Here is an 18,983-nt window from a genome sequence, read left to right on the forward strand (position 1 = left end):
GAGCAGAGGAACGTTTGAAATTCTAGCGATGTACGCGTGAAAGGGAATAGAAATGATGCTTAATGTATATGAATGGAAGCCATGGCGTTCAGGTATTTCACACTGCATGCCCTGACAGAGGCTAAAGTGAATAAGTCGTCAACTCGCATTGAAATTCATATTGTATCTCTGGCTGGGGCTGAGCCCATTTTCTCCACTGCGCTCTCGCCATGAGCCATACAATAGTCAGGGAGACATCTAATGAGGCAGGAGAAAAAATATTAAGAGCAAAATCCTTAAACTCAGGAGTTGGCATACTCAATGACCACACTCTAAATTCAATGAGAAAATCTTTTTTTTTTTTTTTTTTTGTTACGAGCTTCAGGCCGGTGGGAGGGAGAGAACAAAACGCGGGGAGAAGAAAAGATTGAGTGAGTGACTGAGATGGGCTGTGACAATGTCAGCTTTGGTCTGGTCAGCCCGCACAGATGATGAGTGAATATGAGGGAAGCTGGAAGAAGAAAGGCAGGAGGGCAGAGCCAGAGCACAAAACCAGAGCAGGAGGGGGCTGCCAAGTGGATAAGGACATTGTAAAAAGAGTGAAATTCTGTGTAGGACAGCCACTCTGCTCGCTACTAGTATCAGGTGCTCTGGGAGACACCTTCTTTCTTGACTTGGTGGGTCAGCAGTGCAGTCCAGCTCGTGTGCAAAGCAGATTCCCAGATTTTGCCTTTGATCCACTGGCTCTGCTGCTTCATGCAGCTTGACCTTTGGGTCTTCTCTATAACCTTGCCCCACTCACCATCTGCTTGCCATTCTCAGTACCGGGGCTGCACTGAAAGAAGAAAAAATTGCAAAGTTAGTGGGAGAGGTTGGTTTTTTTGGGGGGGGGGGGGGGGGGGTTAGCTATGAGAATTTTCTGTACTTCAGTTAATGGCCTTCAATTTATTCCCTCTGTAAGTGCTATTGAAGCCAGAGAGTGTTGAAGTTTTCATTTCAGCAACACATTAAAGCAGCCGGCTCGCGCCTTGTGCTAATCAGGGAGCGATCACCTGCAGTGTTTAGCCAGAATTCTTGGGCTTTTGGTAGCACTCAGTAGAAAAACCTCTTCATAACCTTCCTCCATTTAAACTTTGACCTGAGAGCGCCCTCCTTTCAAAGTCAAGACAACCTGCGCATGCTCATTTAGTGGCATCGCTGCATTTTCTGTCCCTGGGATTATTTTTTTTTTGTGCAATTATGCTGAGCGTCTTCTTCGCCCTTCTGACTTCCACTCTTTCTCTTCCACATGTTTATTTGTACACTGTGCTGCGTAACATGTCCTTTTTAATAGTCCCTGTTTTCAAACCGAGCTGTGCTGTAATTAAATGTAGCCAGGCCATTAAAATCACAGGCTTTGAAAGCACAACATACACGCACACACAAACATGCTAAAAAAAAAAATCTGCAGCAGATACTTTAAATTTAATCTCCACTTGACACCAAGTCATGCATTTTATCAAACAGCTGCTTGTTGGCAAAGATCAACTTCTGATTTTCCGAGCTTCACTAATTAGACGTAATCACAAACAGGATCCACACACATGAAAACAATTTGAGCGCCTGGTTGTTTTGATGTCTATCATATTGTTTTAAATGGTTTCAAATAAGTAGCATTTGTGATTTTTATGGCCGGTTCTGCTACTGTTTGTCTTCCATTAGAAGAAACACAGGGAGCAGCTGCTTGGATCGTCTTTGGCTACATATTGTCCCCTAGTGGTGAGGCGCTGCATTGTCAGTCCTTATGCTGCACCTGGTTGTTTAACACAACTTATTAAAGATGCCAAGTAAGTGGATGGAGGCCAGCTTCCGCATTTGAATCAACTAAATGTTTTGTTGGGAGATTATAAAATGAAGTAAACTAAATTTGCTAAACAATTTAAAGAACTCAGAAACGACCTGAAGTTAAGTTTGAATGCAATTAAAGACCGTTAAGAAGAGAGAGTTTTATGATTTTAACACACAAAGTCTGAATTCTTCTTCCTCAAAAGAACCAGACTCAACAAACATAATAATGTTTTTCATTTAAGATGTTAATGCTATAAAAAAAAAAAAACTAGCAATTGTTGATCTCAGTAAAGTTTCCATTTCAAAAATAAAAATTTGACACTGGAAATAAACAAAAGTTGTCAGTCCAGCAAATTTCACCCACCAGCTGCTCCACAGATAAAACCCTACTGACAAATGCGTCATGCATCTGCGCCTCCTTGTGAGTGCATGGCATGGCAGTGGCGCCCAATCATACTGATTGTTAATAAAACATGAGTGAATGTACAAGTTTTGCTTTTAGTATGCATGCCCTGAAAAACACATTTGTAGCAATATTAATTTGCACAACACTGACGTTCGGTTGTGCCACCCATGCAAGAGCTGCATTCAAGGATTTGTGATAACTGCTAATGAGCCTTTTACATCACTGTGGAGAAATCGTGGCCCACTCTTCTCTGCAGAATTGTTTTAATTCAGTCACACTAAAACGTTTCAAGCATGAACAGCCTGTTTAAGCTCATGCCAGAGCATCTCAATCGGATTTAAGTCCAGACTTTGACTCGGTCACTCAAACACGTCAAGTTTGACTTTTTGAGACTTTCAGAGAAGGACTTGCTGTTGTGTTTTGGATCATTGTCCTACTGCATAACCCAAGTGCCCTTATGCTTCAGGGCATGAGCTGATATCCACATATTCTTTTTTCATGATTTTCTGGTAGCGAGCACAATTCATGGTTTCATCAATTACAGCAAGTTGTCCAGGTCCCGAAGCAGCAAAGCAGACCGAGACCACCATGCTTGACTGGTGGTATGAAGTTCAACTGACTTTCATCAGTCCACAGAATATTTTCCCAAAGATTTCAGTGATCATCAAGATGTTTTTCTTTTCTTTTCTTTTTTTGGGGCCAGTAGTGGATTTTGGCTTGGAACTCTTCCCATGGACACAATTTCTTATTGTTGAATCATAAGCTTCAAGTGGAGGTCTTTAGATGTTGTTCTAAGTTCTTCCTTCTGGGTGAGTCATTCATCACTCTTAGAGTAATTTCGGTAGGATGGCCACTCCTGGGAAGGTTCTCCATTGGGCTTCACTGGAGTCCCAAAGCCTTAGAAATGGCTTTAGAATCCTTTCCAGCCTGTAACATGTAAATGACTTTGTTTTGTCAGTTGTTTCTTTAGATCGTGGCACGATGGGCTGCTTTATGAGCCTACTTCACTTTGTGACAAGGTTCCATTAAAGTCATTTCTTGATTCAGCAGGTCTGACAGTGATCAGGCCTGGAAGTGACTAGTGAAACTGAACTTAGCTTTCCAAAAAATCTGGTTATTTATCTTGACTAATATGTTTTTTTAATTATCTGAAATATGTTTGTGTGATAAGTGTTCAAAAAACAAAATAAATCAAGAAGGAGACGTATACATTTTTTCACTCAAACTCAAATTTTGGGCCATAGTTTTTGTTGATACTGCAATATTCCTTTAGACAACAAAAACAGTGAAACAATCATTTTAACCACAGGTTTGATCATTTGATCATGAACACAACAAAAACAAAAATAAACTTTATTATTCTGATGCGTTTCCTGTTGTTGTTGACTTGTGAATAATCTGCAGAAATTACAATTTTCACCAGACTAACAAGAAGATTTCTGTTTTTAAAGGTAGAAATGCATGAAATTAAAGCTAGAATTTTATAGAATATTGTAATTAGTCGAACAAGAAAACTGAAGATGCCAGAACTTAGTGCTCAGCCCATTATTATTAGTAAAGTCAATAAAAATGCTCAAAAGTAGAGAAAAAATCAAAAACTGTATTGAATTGAAATCAGCTGATATTTTAAGTTTAATGGGTTTTTTCTTTCTTACAGTGTGCATGTCAAAAGATGTCTCCTACTTAAAATCTCCAGCTTCGGATGTTATTGGACGATAATAAGACTTCCAGTCTTTTAAAGCTAATTGCTCCAAAGAAAAAGTGTTGCTCTCATTAGATTAGATCTACAAAAGGCATAGAAGTTAAAGAGGCAATATTATTCACATGAGGATAACACTCTAAGCAAGACTGGAGTTTTAGGGGGGAGGGTGAGACAAGAGCACCCATAGAAAGGTTTGAGCTCCCCAACAGTTCTGAGCTTAATGAACTTTTAAGAGGTTTTAGGCTTGTTCACATTCATTCATAATAAAGGTCAGCTAACGCACATTTTAAAGCTTTATAAACACTTCTTAAACCTTGCTCAAGTAATCAGCAGAGATTGGCTCCTCCACGCAGCTGCACGGCACTTGGAAAATTAGAGTAATTGATGCCCCCAAAGCAGGAGAAGGCTGCAAGAAGACAGTAGGAAGATGGATGTTTCCTCAGTTAGAAGTGTAATTAGGAAATGTTAGTTAACAGGAACAGTGGAGGCCAGGCTGCGGTCAGGAAGACCTGGGAAACTTTGAGAAAATTGCTCATAGGATCGCTAGAGAGGCAAATCAAAAGCGCAGTCTGAGTGCAAAAGACCTTCAGGAAGATTTAGAGTGGTGCCACTGCATTCTGCTGTGTTCAAACAACAACTGTAAATCCCCCCAAAAGGGAACTAAAAGACTCCTAGCCGCTACAGAAAGCGCCTTCATGCTGTGATCCTTGCCAAAGGGCACGCTGCTAAGCGCTGACCTATCCTTGCTGTGGGCCATTTTTCCTTTTTTATGTTGAAATTGTGGAATATGCAAATTAAAGAAAAGCAATTTGCGTGAAATATTAAAACAAATGTGTCCTCTTTAACTCGGTGCCTTTTAGAAATCAGGACATCTTTATTGGCCATTCAGAGTCATTTTGACGAGCACTACTGCCCAAACTTCTGCACGGCACTGCACGCAGAGAGAAAAGCAGGCCATGCGAGTGCAGCAGAGGACCTGCGCTGCCTGTCTGAACCAGCTCTGAGTTATTCATAAGGTCGCTCACTGATGTTGGGTGATGAGTTCTGGCTCGCAGTCAGTGCTCTAGTTCATCTCAAAGGTTTTGGATGGGGTTGAAGTCAGGTCTCTGCGCAGGCCAGTTCTACACAACTCAAGTATTTCTTTATATGGCTGTTTTTGTTGGTTGGAAAAAAGGGAAATGTAACAATTTCTTGACTGAAAGAACTCTTGAGTTCTGTCTTTTATTTGGTGGATCTGTCCTTAGAAAATGTTCCCCTGGAGTCAGATACTTTTTCTGTGTTTTACACGCTATTAGTAGAAATGCTGTTATTGGAAAGCTGATGGACCAACACTTACTCAGCTGATGTTTCCACTGGCATTATTTATAATAGCTTCAGGATGGAAAGATGAGCATTCTCAAAACACATTAAATACAGTACTGCCCCTCATTTCTTTATATTTTGCTAGGAAAATAGGAAATAGGAGCAATTTATTGAAAGCTGTGCGAACATAAATGGATATGTATATATATATATATAAGGCAAAAACAATTTGTACAAGCTGGAAAGTCAATATTCAGTATGACCACCTTACCAACTTTCGAAGGCAAGCTTTCTTGACATCTCCGTAAGGACTCTTCAGTAATACTTCTTCCTGTCTTGTACTTGTCCTTTTAATTTGACAATTATGTGGAAGTCTCCATCAGTCCAGTGTCCATTTTTTAACAAGTTCTTTCACTACAAAGAAAGCTCCAAATAAGATTTCCCCTCCAGTGTCCTTCATGGCACACTGAAAGTCACAGTAAGAGCTCCCTCTCCTGGTCATACCATGAAATTACTTGTCACATGGATAACTACCACGATCAGTGTAAAGGTGTTTATGGTGGTTCTTTTTTTCAGTAATTTTTGCTCAGCATATCAAATTCTCCTCTTGTGTGCTACATCTCATTTAAGGTTCAATCCCCAGCTCCTCACTGATATCGGTTTTTTTTTTTTTTTGGGTGGGGGAGATGTGCCGCATCCTTGATTGCAGACTACACAAGTTTCAAAGCATCCGCCTTGGGTAATACAAGAAATTAGTTTTATTTTTAATACAGGGGGGAAAAAAAGAAGAAGATCAAAGCAATCAATGCTGGCATCCACACAATCTCCCCTCCACACACACACAGACACACACCTAAAAACACCGCTCTGGTTTTGGTTGCCAGCGCAAAAAGTGGGGTTTAAGAAGCTCTTAAGAGGCCAGAAGGAGGAGCGGGAGAGTCTGGCTCGATGTGAGGAGAGGCAGTCGGGGGGGAACAACAGATGTTCACAAGACACAGGTATACATTTTTTATTTGTTGAGTCAGGATGTTTGTGTTTGTAGGTCTACTTGTCATCATTTCCTCATGTTTTGTTCCATGTTCTGCATGCCAACATTTCTGCTTTCATTCATAATAGTTTATCCAAACGTCTCCTCGCTTCCTGCCCTGTCCATTGTCCTTAGCATCACTGGCATTGCAGCATTTCTGCTTCAAACTGTCATAAAACAACTCAGATCCAGATCTTTTGCTCTTCCCTTTCTATTGTGCATTTCTTTAAGATGATTCATACTGTGTTCTTGTTCTCCCAAAACACTTTTTTTAAAAACCCATTCGCTATCCTGATGAGTAGTAGGAAATGTAAGGTCTTATGAGGAGTTACAATAAGGCAATAACACTCCGAGATTTCATTTATACTCACTGAAATCTCAAAAAGCACAAAAAAGGGTCAAGTCTGGGTCCTCAAGGTCACACTGTGACATTTCAAGTATGGTGAATCAGATAAATAGCAGGCTTTGATGCTGACAAGTACGTCTTAACTGGCCTCTGCGACTGCACTCTTTAATCTGCCACATTTTTCTTTCCACTCTTCAATTTGACAAACAGGATTTGAAGTGAAGCCACCCACACAGTAAACAGCCAAGAGTGAGCTGCAAGTGGATGAGGCAGGTATTTACCACTCTGTGTGTTTACACATCATGCAATCTCTAACAACAGCAGCAGCACCAGCAGCAGCTGGTAGTCCGCTCTTCGTCTTCCAGCGTGGAAATGTCACCGGAGGTGAGTGACAGAGGGCTTGTTTGCTTGGAAGCCAGCAGATATACCTAGAAGTAGCTGTAAATGATAGCCCGCCCTCCCTGAAAATGGCAACCGTGGCTGCTTGGCTTTATTTGGCCATATAAGCCGCTACTTCCTTTTCCAAACTCTGGGCAAAGCGGTGGTTGAGGAAGAGCAGCTGCCCGTGAGGAAGCAGGCGACTGAGCAGGACGTCGATCCGGTTGCTCTTCAACAGGACCTGGAGAGAAAAATGCCACAAGTGATGACCCCGAGCAGGCTTCTCGATTAATCAAGAGATGCTTAAAAGCTGGTAATAAAAATGCGCGCCGCTGCAATCTAGTTTCATTACTGCTGAATTTTGGTTTATTGATATTTTTCATAGCACGTAATGAGAGGCTGCTCTTGCGAGTCTGGATACCAGTGTTCGACAATCATCTTTCTTTGGGGAGGTAAACTGTTTAAGTTAATGGATTGCAGTCTGATGATGCCTTAGGAGGCATATAGACACAAACACTCGCTACAGTTTCTGAATACAAATGCACTTTACAGCAGCCGGAAGGTGCATGAGTCACAGTGATCTACTGTATGTTTGTGGTAAAGAAAAGATGTTTATGCAAGTATTCCTGTCAGAAAAAAAGAAAAATCAGAGAAATGAAATAAAATAATACATTTTATCAACAGCTGGTCGGTGACTCATGGCTTCACTAGGTTTGTACAAGTCAAAAGGCTCAAGAGGTCTTTGAAGTTTCACTGTTGAGGATAACTTCAAAGCTAATGACATTTCTCAGTGTTCTTCACACACTTGTCACTGAAGCAGCCATCAGAGATAACACTTCTTTAATCTATGAAAGCCTTAAACAGTATATAAAAGAAGGCATTAACAAACGTGATGTTGCACTTCAGCTTGTGACATCCCCATTTTTAGCATTTTAGCTGACACCAAGATTAGCCAGAAGCAACTATATTTTGATGACAGCGCTAAGCTATCAGCAGGTTTATCGCACAGACGCTGAAAGTAAGCGCTGTGAAACACATAAACACATAAAACACCATAACTTCATTCATCAAAACTCAAAGAAAGACTTCTTGCATGGTCTGTCAGCACAATCAGTGACACATGGCCCCATATTATTTGTCAGATAATTGAACCGATGACACTCAAAAGGCATCAATACCAGAGTTTTCGTTCAGTGACGTGAATCAACTGAGCTGAAGCTCATTAAACTGCTGCTGGCTACAACCCCGCAGGCAGGCGTCCACTTCTCAATCAAAGGGACAATACTCCTGATAATACAAAGTTTAAAGCCTAATGCAATTTAAATGGGTTTTACATATGAACATTCATATATCATACCGCACCAGACCATAGCCATTTATAAATTACAGTAACTGGAATTGGCAAGTTTGAACTATAGTAATATGGGCACTTATAATAACTCTGTCATATTTATTAAATCTAAACTGTATTTGTGAAAATAGATCCTGAATACTCCAGACTTGGTCCAGATTAAACACACATAGTGCAACAGACTGAGTATGCTCACTCTAGAAGAAGTCCAGCTCTCCTAAAGTAGCTGCCTGCCTGCTGGAATCTCCTGTGTGGTCTTGAGACTGTGCTGCGAGACACAGCAAACCTTCTGGCAATGGCACATATTGATGTGTCATCCTGGAGGAGTTGGAGTACCTGTGCAACCTCTGTAGGGTGCAGGTACCAGAAAACAGTCAGAAAAGATGATGAAGGAAAAGTATGTCAGGGGCCTCGACCTGTAAAACCTGTTTTGGGGGTTGTCTCATTGTTGCCCCTCTAGTTCACCTACTCTTAATTTCAAAGCAACTGAAACTTATTTACAACCTACTGCTACTTAGCAGACAGCTCAGTATCCCAGAAGCTTAACTGACTTGATGTTGTACGCTGATTAAAAAGTGTTCCTTTCATTTTTCTGAGCAGTAGCATGTGTGTCCACAGCTCACCTCGCTCCCTTGCCCCAGCATGTGCAGGTGCTCCAGGCAGTGGCGGGTCAGGTTGCGCAGTGTTCCCTCAGCCAGCAGCAGGTTCTCGTGGGGCTCACAGACGAGCGTGAAGCCCAGACTCTGAACCCCCAGCCACAGAGCGCTCGTCTCCTCAGAGAAGGGGTCTCCGGCTCTGAGCCGCACCACGCCACAGTCGGCGTCCTGCAGGGCCAGATTCTCTTCGCCCGGCATCGTCTCCACTATCAGCCGACCCGAGGCTTCCCGGGACAGAGAGACAGCACTCCGGACTTGTCTGAGACACAAAAAACGTTTTGCCATTAGTTAGGATGCTTTCATAGTCACACTTTGAGCTATTTAACCAGTTTTACTGATACCATTAGAACAACCATTGTCTTTGACAGTAGTAATCACTAGTTACAGGCTGGAACAGGAGAAAAACAAACACACACAATGATTCATGAGTCACTGAAAAAGAATATTCTTGTCTGGCATTTTACACTGTGTTCCTCCATCAAAATAGCAGGATGCTTTATAGGAGAAAACGGAGAGATGATTGATGGTGAAAGAAATGCTATTATGAGTTATCAACAAGAACAAATCCTAAAAAGAATAAAATAAAATAAACCCATAGACAATGCTGTGCAAAGATTTAATCACTAGAAAAAGCCAGGGTGCTATTTTCAGTATTTCTTAAAATTAACTTCATACAAATAGCAGTAAAGAAAAAAAAAAAAATAGCTCGAAAGCCAAAATGGCTCTAGGTACTCTTCTGTGCAGTTTTTTTCTTGGCAGGTAAATTAAGTTTTTTCAAAGCAATGAGACTGAGGCCATCTCAGTGTCTGGCAGACCATCTGTATAACAAGTAGTCCTGTGTTCTTGAGTCTAAACATAGCTCCTGTGCTCATTGCTGGATAGCTGTTGGATAGATCTTCGTGGCACTGCATGACGGATACGAATAGAACATTCAAAGAGCCTTTTGAACAATCCTGTATGTGACAAACATCAAGAGGCAATGCAGGGACACGAACAGACACCACCCAACAGAACACACAGGCTGCATGTCTTTATCTGGACAGGTGTTAGTTCCAAAAAAAGAAAAGAAAACGCACATCAGCTATCAGAGCTGACTGAGACATTTAGTCTCTGCATGAACTGCTGAATCCTGTTGTAAACACGAGGGAATAGTGTACATCAGATGCATCCACAAAGCAGAATCAGAAGACTACCACAACAGGTCCACTGCGCAGGCCTGGGGCACTCTCTCTATCTACCTGGTGGAAAATGAATGAAGCTCAAGTAATGGGACAGAGCCTGGGGCTGTCAACTCATTTCCACTATGTTAATGTAATGCAAAAACGCAGAAAGGTGGTTAACTGAATGTAATTCTGCCTGCTGTCATCATCTCTTTACTCCTATAATCAAAATTACACAAAAAGAGCTTAATTAAAGTGTCCACTTCTGTCCCAATCTGAGGATGTCCAGAAAAAAATAATGACTTCGAATAATGATTTATTTTAAACTGTTAACCACAAACACCCACCTGGCTACTGCGGCCACCTTCTCCTTCTGCAGGAGCCTTCTTTCCTCCGGGCTGAGCTCTCGGTGCCGCTCGGACAGGACTCCGTCATCTGGACCGAAAACCCGGGAGTAAAGAACACGGCTCTCCCCGGCAGACAGAGCACTCACCGGGCACACGGTGTGGATGAGGAAACACCGAACCATGTTCTCGCACTAGGGGAGAAAAAGTCCTCCAAACAGAGCTTTTTACCTTATTTCTTCTGAATCGTTGTTTACAGTGCTGATTTTAAGCACTTCCGCGTTGGTCAGCTGACCAGTCTCGTGCACTGTTGCTTTTCATAAATATAACCACCAGAGGTCGCTCGCAGTCAGCGACTCCCACATATGCTCCCATCAGTGTTATTCAGAGCCATACAGGATCTTTGAGGACTTGTTTGTTTGTTTACACTTACAGATGATTGTTTTTAAACGGCAGCATGGAGCTGTGTGGTGGCGGTGTGTAAAATCAGAATGGTTTAGCCAGAATAACATTGCTTTAGCTGACAGTCTATAGTACACTGATCATAGACAATATTGTCAGGAGAAATTTGGTACTTTGCAGATTTTAATCCAAAATTCTTAACGTAACATTCTATTGAGCTGGTCACACGCAATGTTCCCTCTAATTTTCCATGTGTCTGAGCGAACACACAAACTCCCCGAGCGATCCCTTGGACCAGTGTGAGCGACATCAGACGTGTGCACTGTGGTCACGCCAACATCAAATCCATCCAAGTTACATGGTTTATTAAAATCAAATCAAATTACAGCAGTTACATTTATGTTAGACTACTTTTAATTAACTGCTTTAGCCCACTTACAATGAAAATGTAAAACAAATCTAGCCATTGGCCTGTGTAGTATGTTAACACTATTGGAAGTAAAAATAATTTGAACTCCAATTTCGAAAACACAACTTTCTTTCTTTTTTTTCTTTTTTTTTATAAAGCTCTGACTTGTATTATGAGTATGGGTCTGTGGTCTGGGAGAGTCCTGTAACTCTCTGTCTGCAAAATATAGTATATAATGACCAATGCTGGGCAATTAATTATATAGTTACTACTTCAAAAAAGTAACTGAGTTTAGCAAACAACAACGTTTTTTGCAGCTATTTTTTTAAATGCAGCCAATGCATTTTTAAATAAACATTTCAAACTATTTACAGAACAATCAGCTGTTCTGCATCAAATCTGATGCCACACAAATTATTTGTGCCACTCCAAAAAATAATTTCTGTCCACTATGAGATAAAGGAGAACAACAGCCTGATACCTGCAGGCCTGACAACAGGAGATGTATCACTCCTGTAACACCTGTAACATTCAGCAGTCGCCTCATTGTTTTTATCATAACTCTGGTTTTACGTGGCCTATCAACACAATTTAAAAACTGGTATAAAGTCCACACTTTTCCCGTCAATTGTTCCGTCTGTCCTGCTCACATCTCCAATGGTTGTACATGTTGTCATTAACGTGGCTTCACTCCACATCAGCCACGCCGCTTTGCTAGCTAAAACTCCAGTGTCGGCACATAAGGACGCTGTCATAGCCTGTCAACCACGTTGATTGGCTGCGTATATACGAATATGAATCGCATCATTGGCTGGACTATGGGATAAGGTGGCATCGTTTTAATCCCATACGGGAGCAGCCAGTCACTTACTGACTAACACTGCAAAACAGAATTGTTAAAGGTTAGGTTTTTTTTTGTGCGCAACGCAGATTTTCTGTGCGCAGAGACCGTGCCAGCAGTGCGCAATTGCGCACGTGCGCAGCTTAGAGGGAACATTGGTCACACGTGAAATTAAAACTCCTGCTTTCAGCTCAACATACCTCTCTTGCTTCCTAGTACAGCTCTCAGGACTGAGGGACAGGAGAGGCTGCAGAGAGGCTGAGTGAGAACAGAGGGTTTCGGGGTCTCAGCAGATAAACAGAGGCAGCTGGTAATCCAACAGCTGCTGCTGGTCATGCTTCTTTACACTGAGAGGCCCTCCTCTGTGTGTGTGCATGTGTCTGTGTGTGTGGTGAAGAAGAAAGAGAGCATTCACTCTGCTTTGTTAGCATTCACTCCACCATCCTGTTAACCTCTTCACCCTCAGCCCTGAACTTACTTGCTGTGACTGAAACACAGTGTAACAAGACCTGGGGATAGTTCTGGCTTTACATAGGATTTATTTTATTTTATTTTATTTTGTTAGAAGAACCGCTGATTTTATGACATTCAGAACTCCGTATGTCATTATTACAACTCTAACAGCTGGAGAGTAGCATCATGAGGCTGCTAGCAGTCTGGCTTTATTATTAGGTAATAGGGACTCACGTTAGTTCACCACGTTGGTCTAGAATGAAACATCTCAGTAGGTATTTTAGGGATTTCTAGGCTAGACTAAACTAGACTCCTTAGCATCAGGCAGTTGTAAAAGTTCCCTGGAAATCCTTCTTTTGATCCAAAAGGCCACAGCAAACAAGTAACATGGGCAAGAAAGAAGGACTGTATTTCTCCCATATTAGCTTCTCTTCATTGGCTCCAGGTAAAATCCAGAATGTCATTTAAAAACCCTTTTAAAAATCCGTCTTCTCACATGACGATGAGACCCTGTCATATGTTAAAGATCTTTTAGCGTCATATTATCCCAGTAAAGCACCCTGCGCTCAGAGTGAAGGCTTACTTGTTGTTCCTAGAGTTTTCAAAAGTAGAATGGGAGGCAGAGCCTTCAGTTTTCAGGCCCCTCTTCTGTGGAAACAGCTTCCAGTTTGGATTTGGAAGACAGACACAATCTCTACTTTTAAGATTAGGTTTAAAACTTTCCTTTTTGCTAAAGTTTATAGTTAGGGCTGGATCAGGTGACCCTGAATCCTCCCTTAGTTATGCTACAATAAGTGTAGGCTGCTGGGGGATTCCCATGATGCATTGAGCCTTTCTTCTTCAGTCAGCCTTTCCACTCACAATGTGTTTATACACCTCTCTGCATTTAATCATTAGTTATTGTTCATCTCTGACTCTCTTCCACAGCATGTCTTCTATCCTGTCTTGCTCCCCTCTCTCCAGCCGGTTGTGGCAGATGGCCCCGCCCCTCCCTGAGTCTGGTTCTGTTGGAGGTTTCTTCCTATTAAAATGGAGTTTTTCCTTCCCACTTTCACCAAAGTGCTTGCTCATAGGGGGTCATATGATTGTTGGGGTTTTCTCTGTTTTATTATTTTAGGGTCTACCTTACAATATAAAGCGCCTTGAGCGACTGTTGCTGTGATTTGGTGCTGCATAAATAAAATTGAATTGAATTGAATACAACGACTTCTCGCTGCTTTCGATCAGCTTCACATTTTGGTGATTCATCTTCCTGAATTCAGTGGTACCCTGACTCTTCTTTTAGGAATGCAGTTGGGTTTAGTTACCTCAGTCAGGTTTAACCTGAAATTAAGCTGTCTTGTTTCATTATTCAGCTAGGACACTCAAGTCACCTTTGTTTCTATGGCACATTTAAAACAACAGGAGTTCTGTCCAGTTAAGGCAGATGTATTTACACTCCAGTACCATAATTCACATAAAACAACACCAGTCAAATAGAAATAACTACATAAACAACGTCTAAGAATACAAACAGCAGCTGACATAAATGAGCAGTAATAAAACATTCACAATGGACTTGACAAAAACCATGAGGCCCCTCAGACTTAACTCAAAGTGAATAAAAATAAAAGTCAGTCTTCAGATTTGATTTAAAAACAATCACCTGTTTGACAGGTTTTTATATGGGATGGCAAATTATTCCAGAGCCTGAGGGCTATAAAAACTAAGATGCAGTTGCTTTTAGGCTTTAGGCGAAAAGGGGACACTGAGAGACGTTGCTGGAGGATGACCTCGGTGACCTGGAACCTGGAGGCAAAATATGGGCTTAAAACATCCGTGAACTATTGTGGAGCTGATCCTCAGAGGGCTTTAAAAGTAAATAATAAAATTTTAAAAGCACCTCTATGTTCACAGGTAGACAGTGCAACTGAGCTAAAAAGGGGGGATGTGTTGTCAGGCAGTTAGAAGTCAAGCAGCAGAGTTGTAAACCAACCACAACTGAGAAAGAGCGGAATTGGGTAGTCCTTACATAAGGAGTTACAGTATTCTAACCAAAAAGTAATAAAGGCACGAATAACTGTTTCTAAGTCCTTATGATAAATATATAAATAAAAATTTGTACAAAGACAGCTTATCTATCATGGATCATATCTTTTTCTGTAACCCCACACAGAAATTAGTTTTTTTTGTTTGAAATGTCTCCATATAAGCAGACAATATTGTACTGTAGCTTAAAATCAGTGTGTAAAATCTTACTACTACATGTCTGTAAATTGCAGACTGCAGTCAACACACATGGGAAGCTTACCATTTGTTCCAGAAGACAGTTTTATATAAATATGGAGGCATTTCATTTTCTTTTATCACCATTTTCCAAAACTATGAGATCACAACAATCTGATTGGTCAATTGCCATGTTGACCAACACAGGCATGTCATATTGACCCAGTACTGTTAGTGTAAAAAATATTTTTGTACCCACTATATTCTAATAATAATAACACTTAGTAATAACTCAGAAAATACAAACCTGTGTGTAAATATTTAGCAGAATTCTATGTTTTTATCTCAGAGACACCTTTCGAATCGTTAGTGAGTGTACTCAGGCAGTAAAGTGACTCTGGACCAAATCTGCCCTGGAGTCTTTTTGCTATCTGGGCAGGCCACTGTTTGCCTCAGCTGTTGATATGCAGATGAGAGGCGTTCACATCTATTTACTTTTTAAGAGGCTGTAAAACTTTGAAAAAGGAATCGAGTCAATACGAGTTGATGTGTCAGCAATGTTCACTTCTGTCCAATGGCACAGACAGTGATCAGTTGTTGAAGATATCCTGTTAGCTGTTAGCCACCATTAAACTCAGTTAGCCGGCGTTAACTGGTGTTAGAGAAAATGGGAACTTTGAAGTTAATATAACATTATTGAACTTGGACACTTTGCAAATAAACCCATACGAGTTACTCATACGTGAGAATGTAATCAAACTGTTTATCAGAGGGAAAGTGTAATTTTTAGGAAACTCCATTAGCTTGCACAATATAAACAGCTGTTGTTTTTATACTAGCTAGCGTGAGCTGTCCAGATCCTCTTCTTCTCCGCCTTTTGCAAGTCTCCAGAGGCATACATAAGATACGATTAGGTGGAACATGATGACCATCTTGACCATTGTATTCAAGATGGCGGAGCAACATGGCAGCTGCCACAAACTGGTGTCAACTCCTGTGTATTTTTAATGGATCAATTCAAAGTTATGCCAATGCATAAATTTGTTGGAACAATTACTGTACATTTATGAGAAGAACATTCTTTGACTCTATTAAAAACATTAAGAAACAACTGACTGTACTTTTAAGATGTGCAGATCACTGGTCAAAATATGAATGTTGTGCAGGTAAAATCATTTTCTTCTTATTCTCAGACAGAAAAGAAACGAATGAATGTAACTTAATAACTAACTATTCTTTAGACCAGTGTGTCAAACGTAAGAACAAGCCTAACAAAGAGCTCAATCTGTACGACTGCGTGGCTGGTGCATTTCTCTATGATGACAGTGAAATGACTGAACATGGAAAAAATTAGTCAGAGCGTTGAAGATGCATTTATTTTCTCAAGACTTCATTAGCTTTTTGTCATCAATTTTTCTGAATGGGTGGTTCATCAAATGTGAACGTTTCCACAATATAAATCTTGAGACTAAAAGAAAAATGATCCAATACTTTTGCGTCCCACTTGAGATCAAGTGGCCCATGAACTAAAACGATTCTGCTGCTTTAAACACTGACTACTTTGGATTCAGTTCAAGTCTGGTTTTGATTCATGCTCGGAAACCAAGAGAGAATTTTCAGCCTACTGTTATGGAGCTTGTCATCAAAATAGACATAGGAGAGCAATATTTCTGCAACACACACATAAGGTAATGATCTACCCAAATCAGTTTGCACACATTGCTCCTCAGCAATAAAGGGTGGAGATCTCTGCAGGTAATAATTAGACAAAATCATTGAGAGCAGTCAGTGTGAAAGTGAAGGCAGATTATGCTGTCATTGTGAAATTTCAGCTTCAAACACCAGCTGTTTGATGAGGATCGCTTTTTCAGCGTGGAGGAAAACAGCAAAGCAAAAGCAGCGAGCGTGACTGAAGTGCAGAAACTTGTGTCGAGATCACCACAAAAAAAAGTCAGAACACGTTTCGGTGTTTTTGACCTATGAGTCACATTTCCTTGTGATGAAATAAAACCCAGCTGAATATGAAGAACAACAGGATGTGGGTGATGGCAATGGCAATCAGCCAGTCATATGGACCAATAATGACGAGACCCGCGATTTTGAATTAAAGGAAGCTAAAGACAACATGCAGCGAGTGACATAAATAATATTTTGTCTGCTGCGCAGGGTGAAATCTTCTTAAATTGTGTGTGTGTGTGTGTGCAGAAAGCAGAACTGTGAGTGAGACATTAAGAAGTTTCTAATCCTCAAAAACTTTGACTTCACCTTACAAAACCACAATCTCCACCCTTTCCTTGAAACCACACTGTTACGCTTCAGAATTTCACCACCCTTGTTGGCCCGTGCGACCCTTTGATTTGCAGGCTGGTTTGTCAGTTTACTGACAATGTCGGCAGTCATCGAGTCGCGCAGCAAACAGAGGTTTATGGGTGACACCCAGGCTGGAGGTTTGTTGAGGGCACCTTTGATCGACTTTGCAGAAAAGGAAAGACAGTAACAGGAAGGGTGGCGAGGTTTTAAGGGCAGCTCTACTGAGCGCTGGCATGTTTTTTTTATCTCATGTCAAGTCTTTACATATCTTCATCTGATCAAGCAGTCTTTGGCCATATTTGAATTAATTAAACTAATTTAACAGGAACATTGCTTCACACCACCAAGGGTCCACATTTAGTCATTTGACTAAATCCAAACCAAATTAATGAAAGGTCATCAAACACCATCAACCATCAGAGAGTCACACACTGTATACGCAAAGTATAGGTAGTGGGTCTGTGAAGTGAGTGCCTTAAACATGCATTCAGAATTTCCCTTTGTTGCAAAAAGAAGTGGGAAAACAGCCCTGGGCTCACTTGAGCCATGCCCCCAGGAGACACTTTCCTCAAAGTTTACACACTCAATTGCTGTTTTTAAGTCTTCCTGAATGGAAAATGTTGTTTATTTTATTCTCTGTTGTGCCCAGAAGGTATCCTTTAGGGCATGTCTGCCTTAAGTTTGACTGAAAACGTATGTCTTCATAATCTACACTGTTATCACTATGGTAATATGGGATTTCTCCACTATACAGGGAGTGAGACCTTTATTATGGGAGGGAAAGAAAGGAAAACATTACACATAAGATATAGTTTCTGTTATATTTTATACAGTTTACATTCATTTAACGCTTTTGAAAGCCGTCAGACAAACAAAGCACACCTTTGAGAACAAGCCACTCGGTAATGCAGCATTCATTCATGGAAATCAGTTTAAGTGTCCCACTGTTGCTTCGCTGAATTCTTGAATCTCCTAATTGGATGAGTCTAATTGTAAAACCTGGCTCAGTTTACTTTTTGAGGACCTGCCAAGGACTCATCTACATTTTAAAACCGACTATTGAGGTGGAGAAGGGAAGCTTGTACTGAAAGGATCTCGCAAGTGTTGCATTATGTATGCCTCGTGTAAAGGTGTGAGGCCTCTCAAATCTAAGCAGCTGGCCTGGTAATTGCAAAAAAAGGTGAAAGATACTGTAGACTCACGGACCAGTATGTGTAAAGACTGTGGAAGCTAAATAGTCTTTTATTAAGCTGTGTAGTGTTTGCTTTTTAGTGCTGCTGTCAGTCATTTTTTTAAAGAGGATTTAGGAGAGACTTAAAGCAGCTTCAGTTGCACAATTCAACCAACAGACATTAGTTTCAGCAATTTGCCATTGGCTGTAAATAAGTTAGACTTCACTCACTGGAATGCAAACAAAGCCTTGCCCTTTCGTTCCCACAGCCACATGGCCATTGGGAAACTGTCTGATTTCAAACTTTGGTGAGGTGCCAGCAGGCTTGTGCTTTTACAACCTCCCCTCCTTCATGTCACATGTTTTCAGCACGTGGTGACTGTGATATTTTCCCTCCGTTCCTTGTCCTGTAACAGGACAGTTAACCTCATGTCAGGACACGTCAAGCTGCCAGGTACTGCGTTCACAGAGAGGAATGCGTTTGTATGCGTGGACACGTGCTTGAAAGGAGAGGCCACTCCCACGGCCGACTCGAGAGGGAAAATTTGAAAAAACAGGAAGCTGTCTGTGGAAAGAAATCCTTCACCATGCAGAGCAGGCATGCTAAACAAAACGGCAGACGGGCTATTCTTAGAGATCAAATGTGGAAAACTGGCTTTGGGTGAACTCGGACTGAAAGCTGAAGGAAGTTTAGGTCCAGGATGTGTACAAATA

At 41.1% G+C, this 18,983-nt stretch overlaps 1 protein-coding gene across 1 annotated transcript; it reads right to left on the minus strand.

The window, feature by feature from the left end:
• Nucleotides 1-6,209: 6,209 nt before the first annotated feature.
• Nucleotides 6,210-10,786, minus strand: ap5s1 (adaptor related protein complex 5 subunit sigma 1). The gene is made up of 3 exons (XM_003447841.5): nucleotides 10,482-10,786; nucleotides 8,942-9,233; nucleotides 6,210-7,208 (listed from the first exon to the last, which is right to left on the minus strand). Exons 1-3 carry the CDS (start codon nucleotides 10,661-10,663, stop codon nucleotides 7,080-7,082), a joined length of 603 nt encoding a protein of 200 aa, XP_003447889.1. The 5' UTR covers nucleotides 10,664-10,786; the 3' UTR covers nucleotides 6,210-7,079.
• Nucleotides 10,787-18,983: the final 8,197 nt, after the last annotated feature.

Source organism: Oreochromis niloticus, linkage group LG19 (assembly GCF_001858045.2).
Source record: "Oreochromis niloticus isolate F11D_XX linkage group LG19, O_niloticus_UMD_NMBU, whole genome shotgun sequence".
Lineage (NCBI taxonomy): Eukaryota > Metazoa > Chordata > Actinopteri > Cichliformes > Cichlidae > Oreochromis > Oreochromis niloticus.

Excerpts from the sequence above, each read along its gene's own strand:
- ap5s1 (XM_003447841.5), bottom strand. The coding sequence starts at position 10,663 with ATGGTTCGGTGTTTCCTCATCCACACCGTGTGCCCGGTGAGTGCTCTG. Across the intron at positions 9,234-10,481 it reads AAGGTGGCCGCAGTAGCCAG|ACAAGTCCGGAGTGCTGTCT; the intron begins GTGGGTGTTTGT and ends TTTGTGTCTCAG. Across the intron at positions 7,209-8,941 it reads TGCTGGGGCAAGGGAGCGAG|GTCCTGTTGAAGAGCAACCG; the intron begins GTGAGCTGTGGA and ends TTTTCTCTCCAG.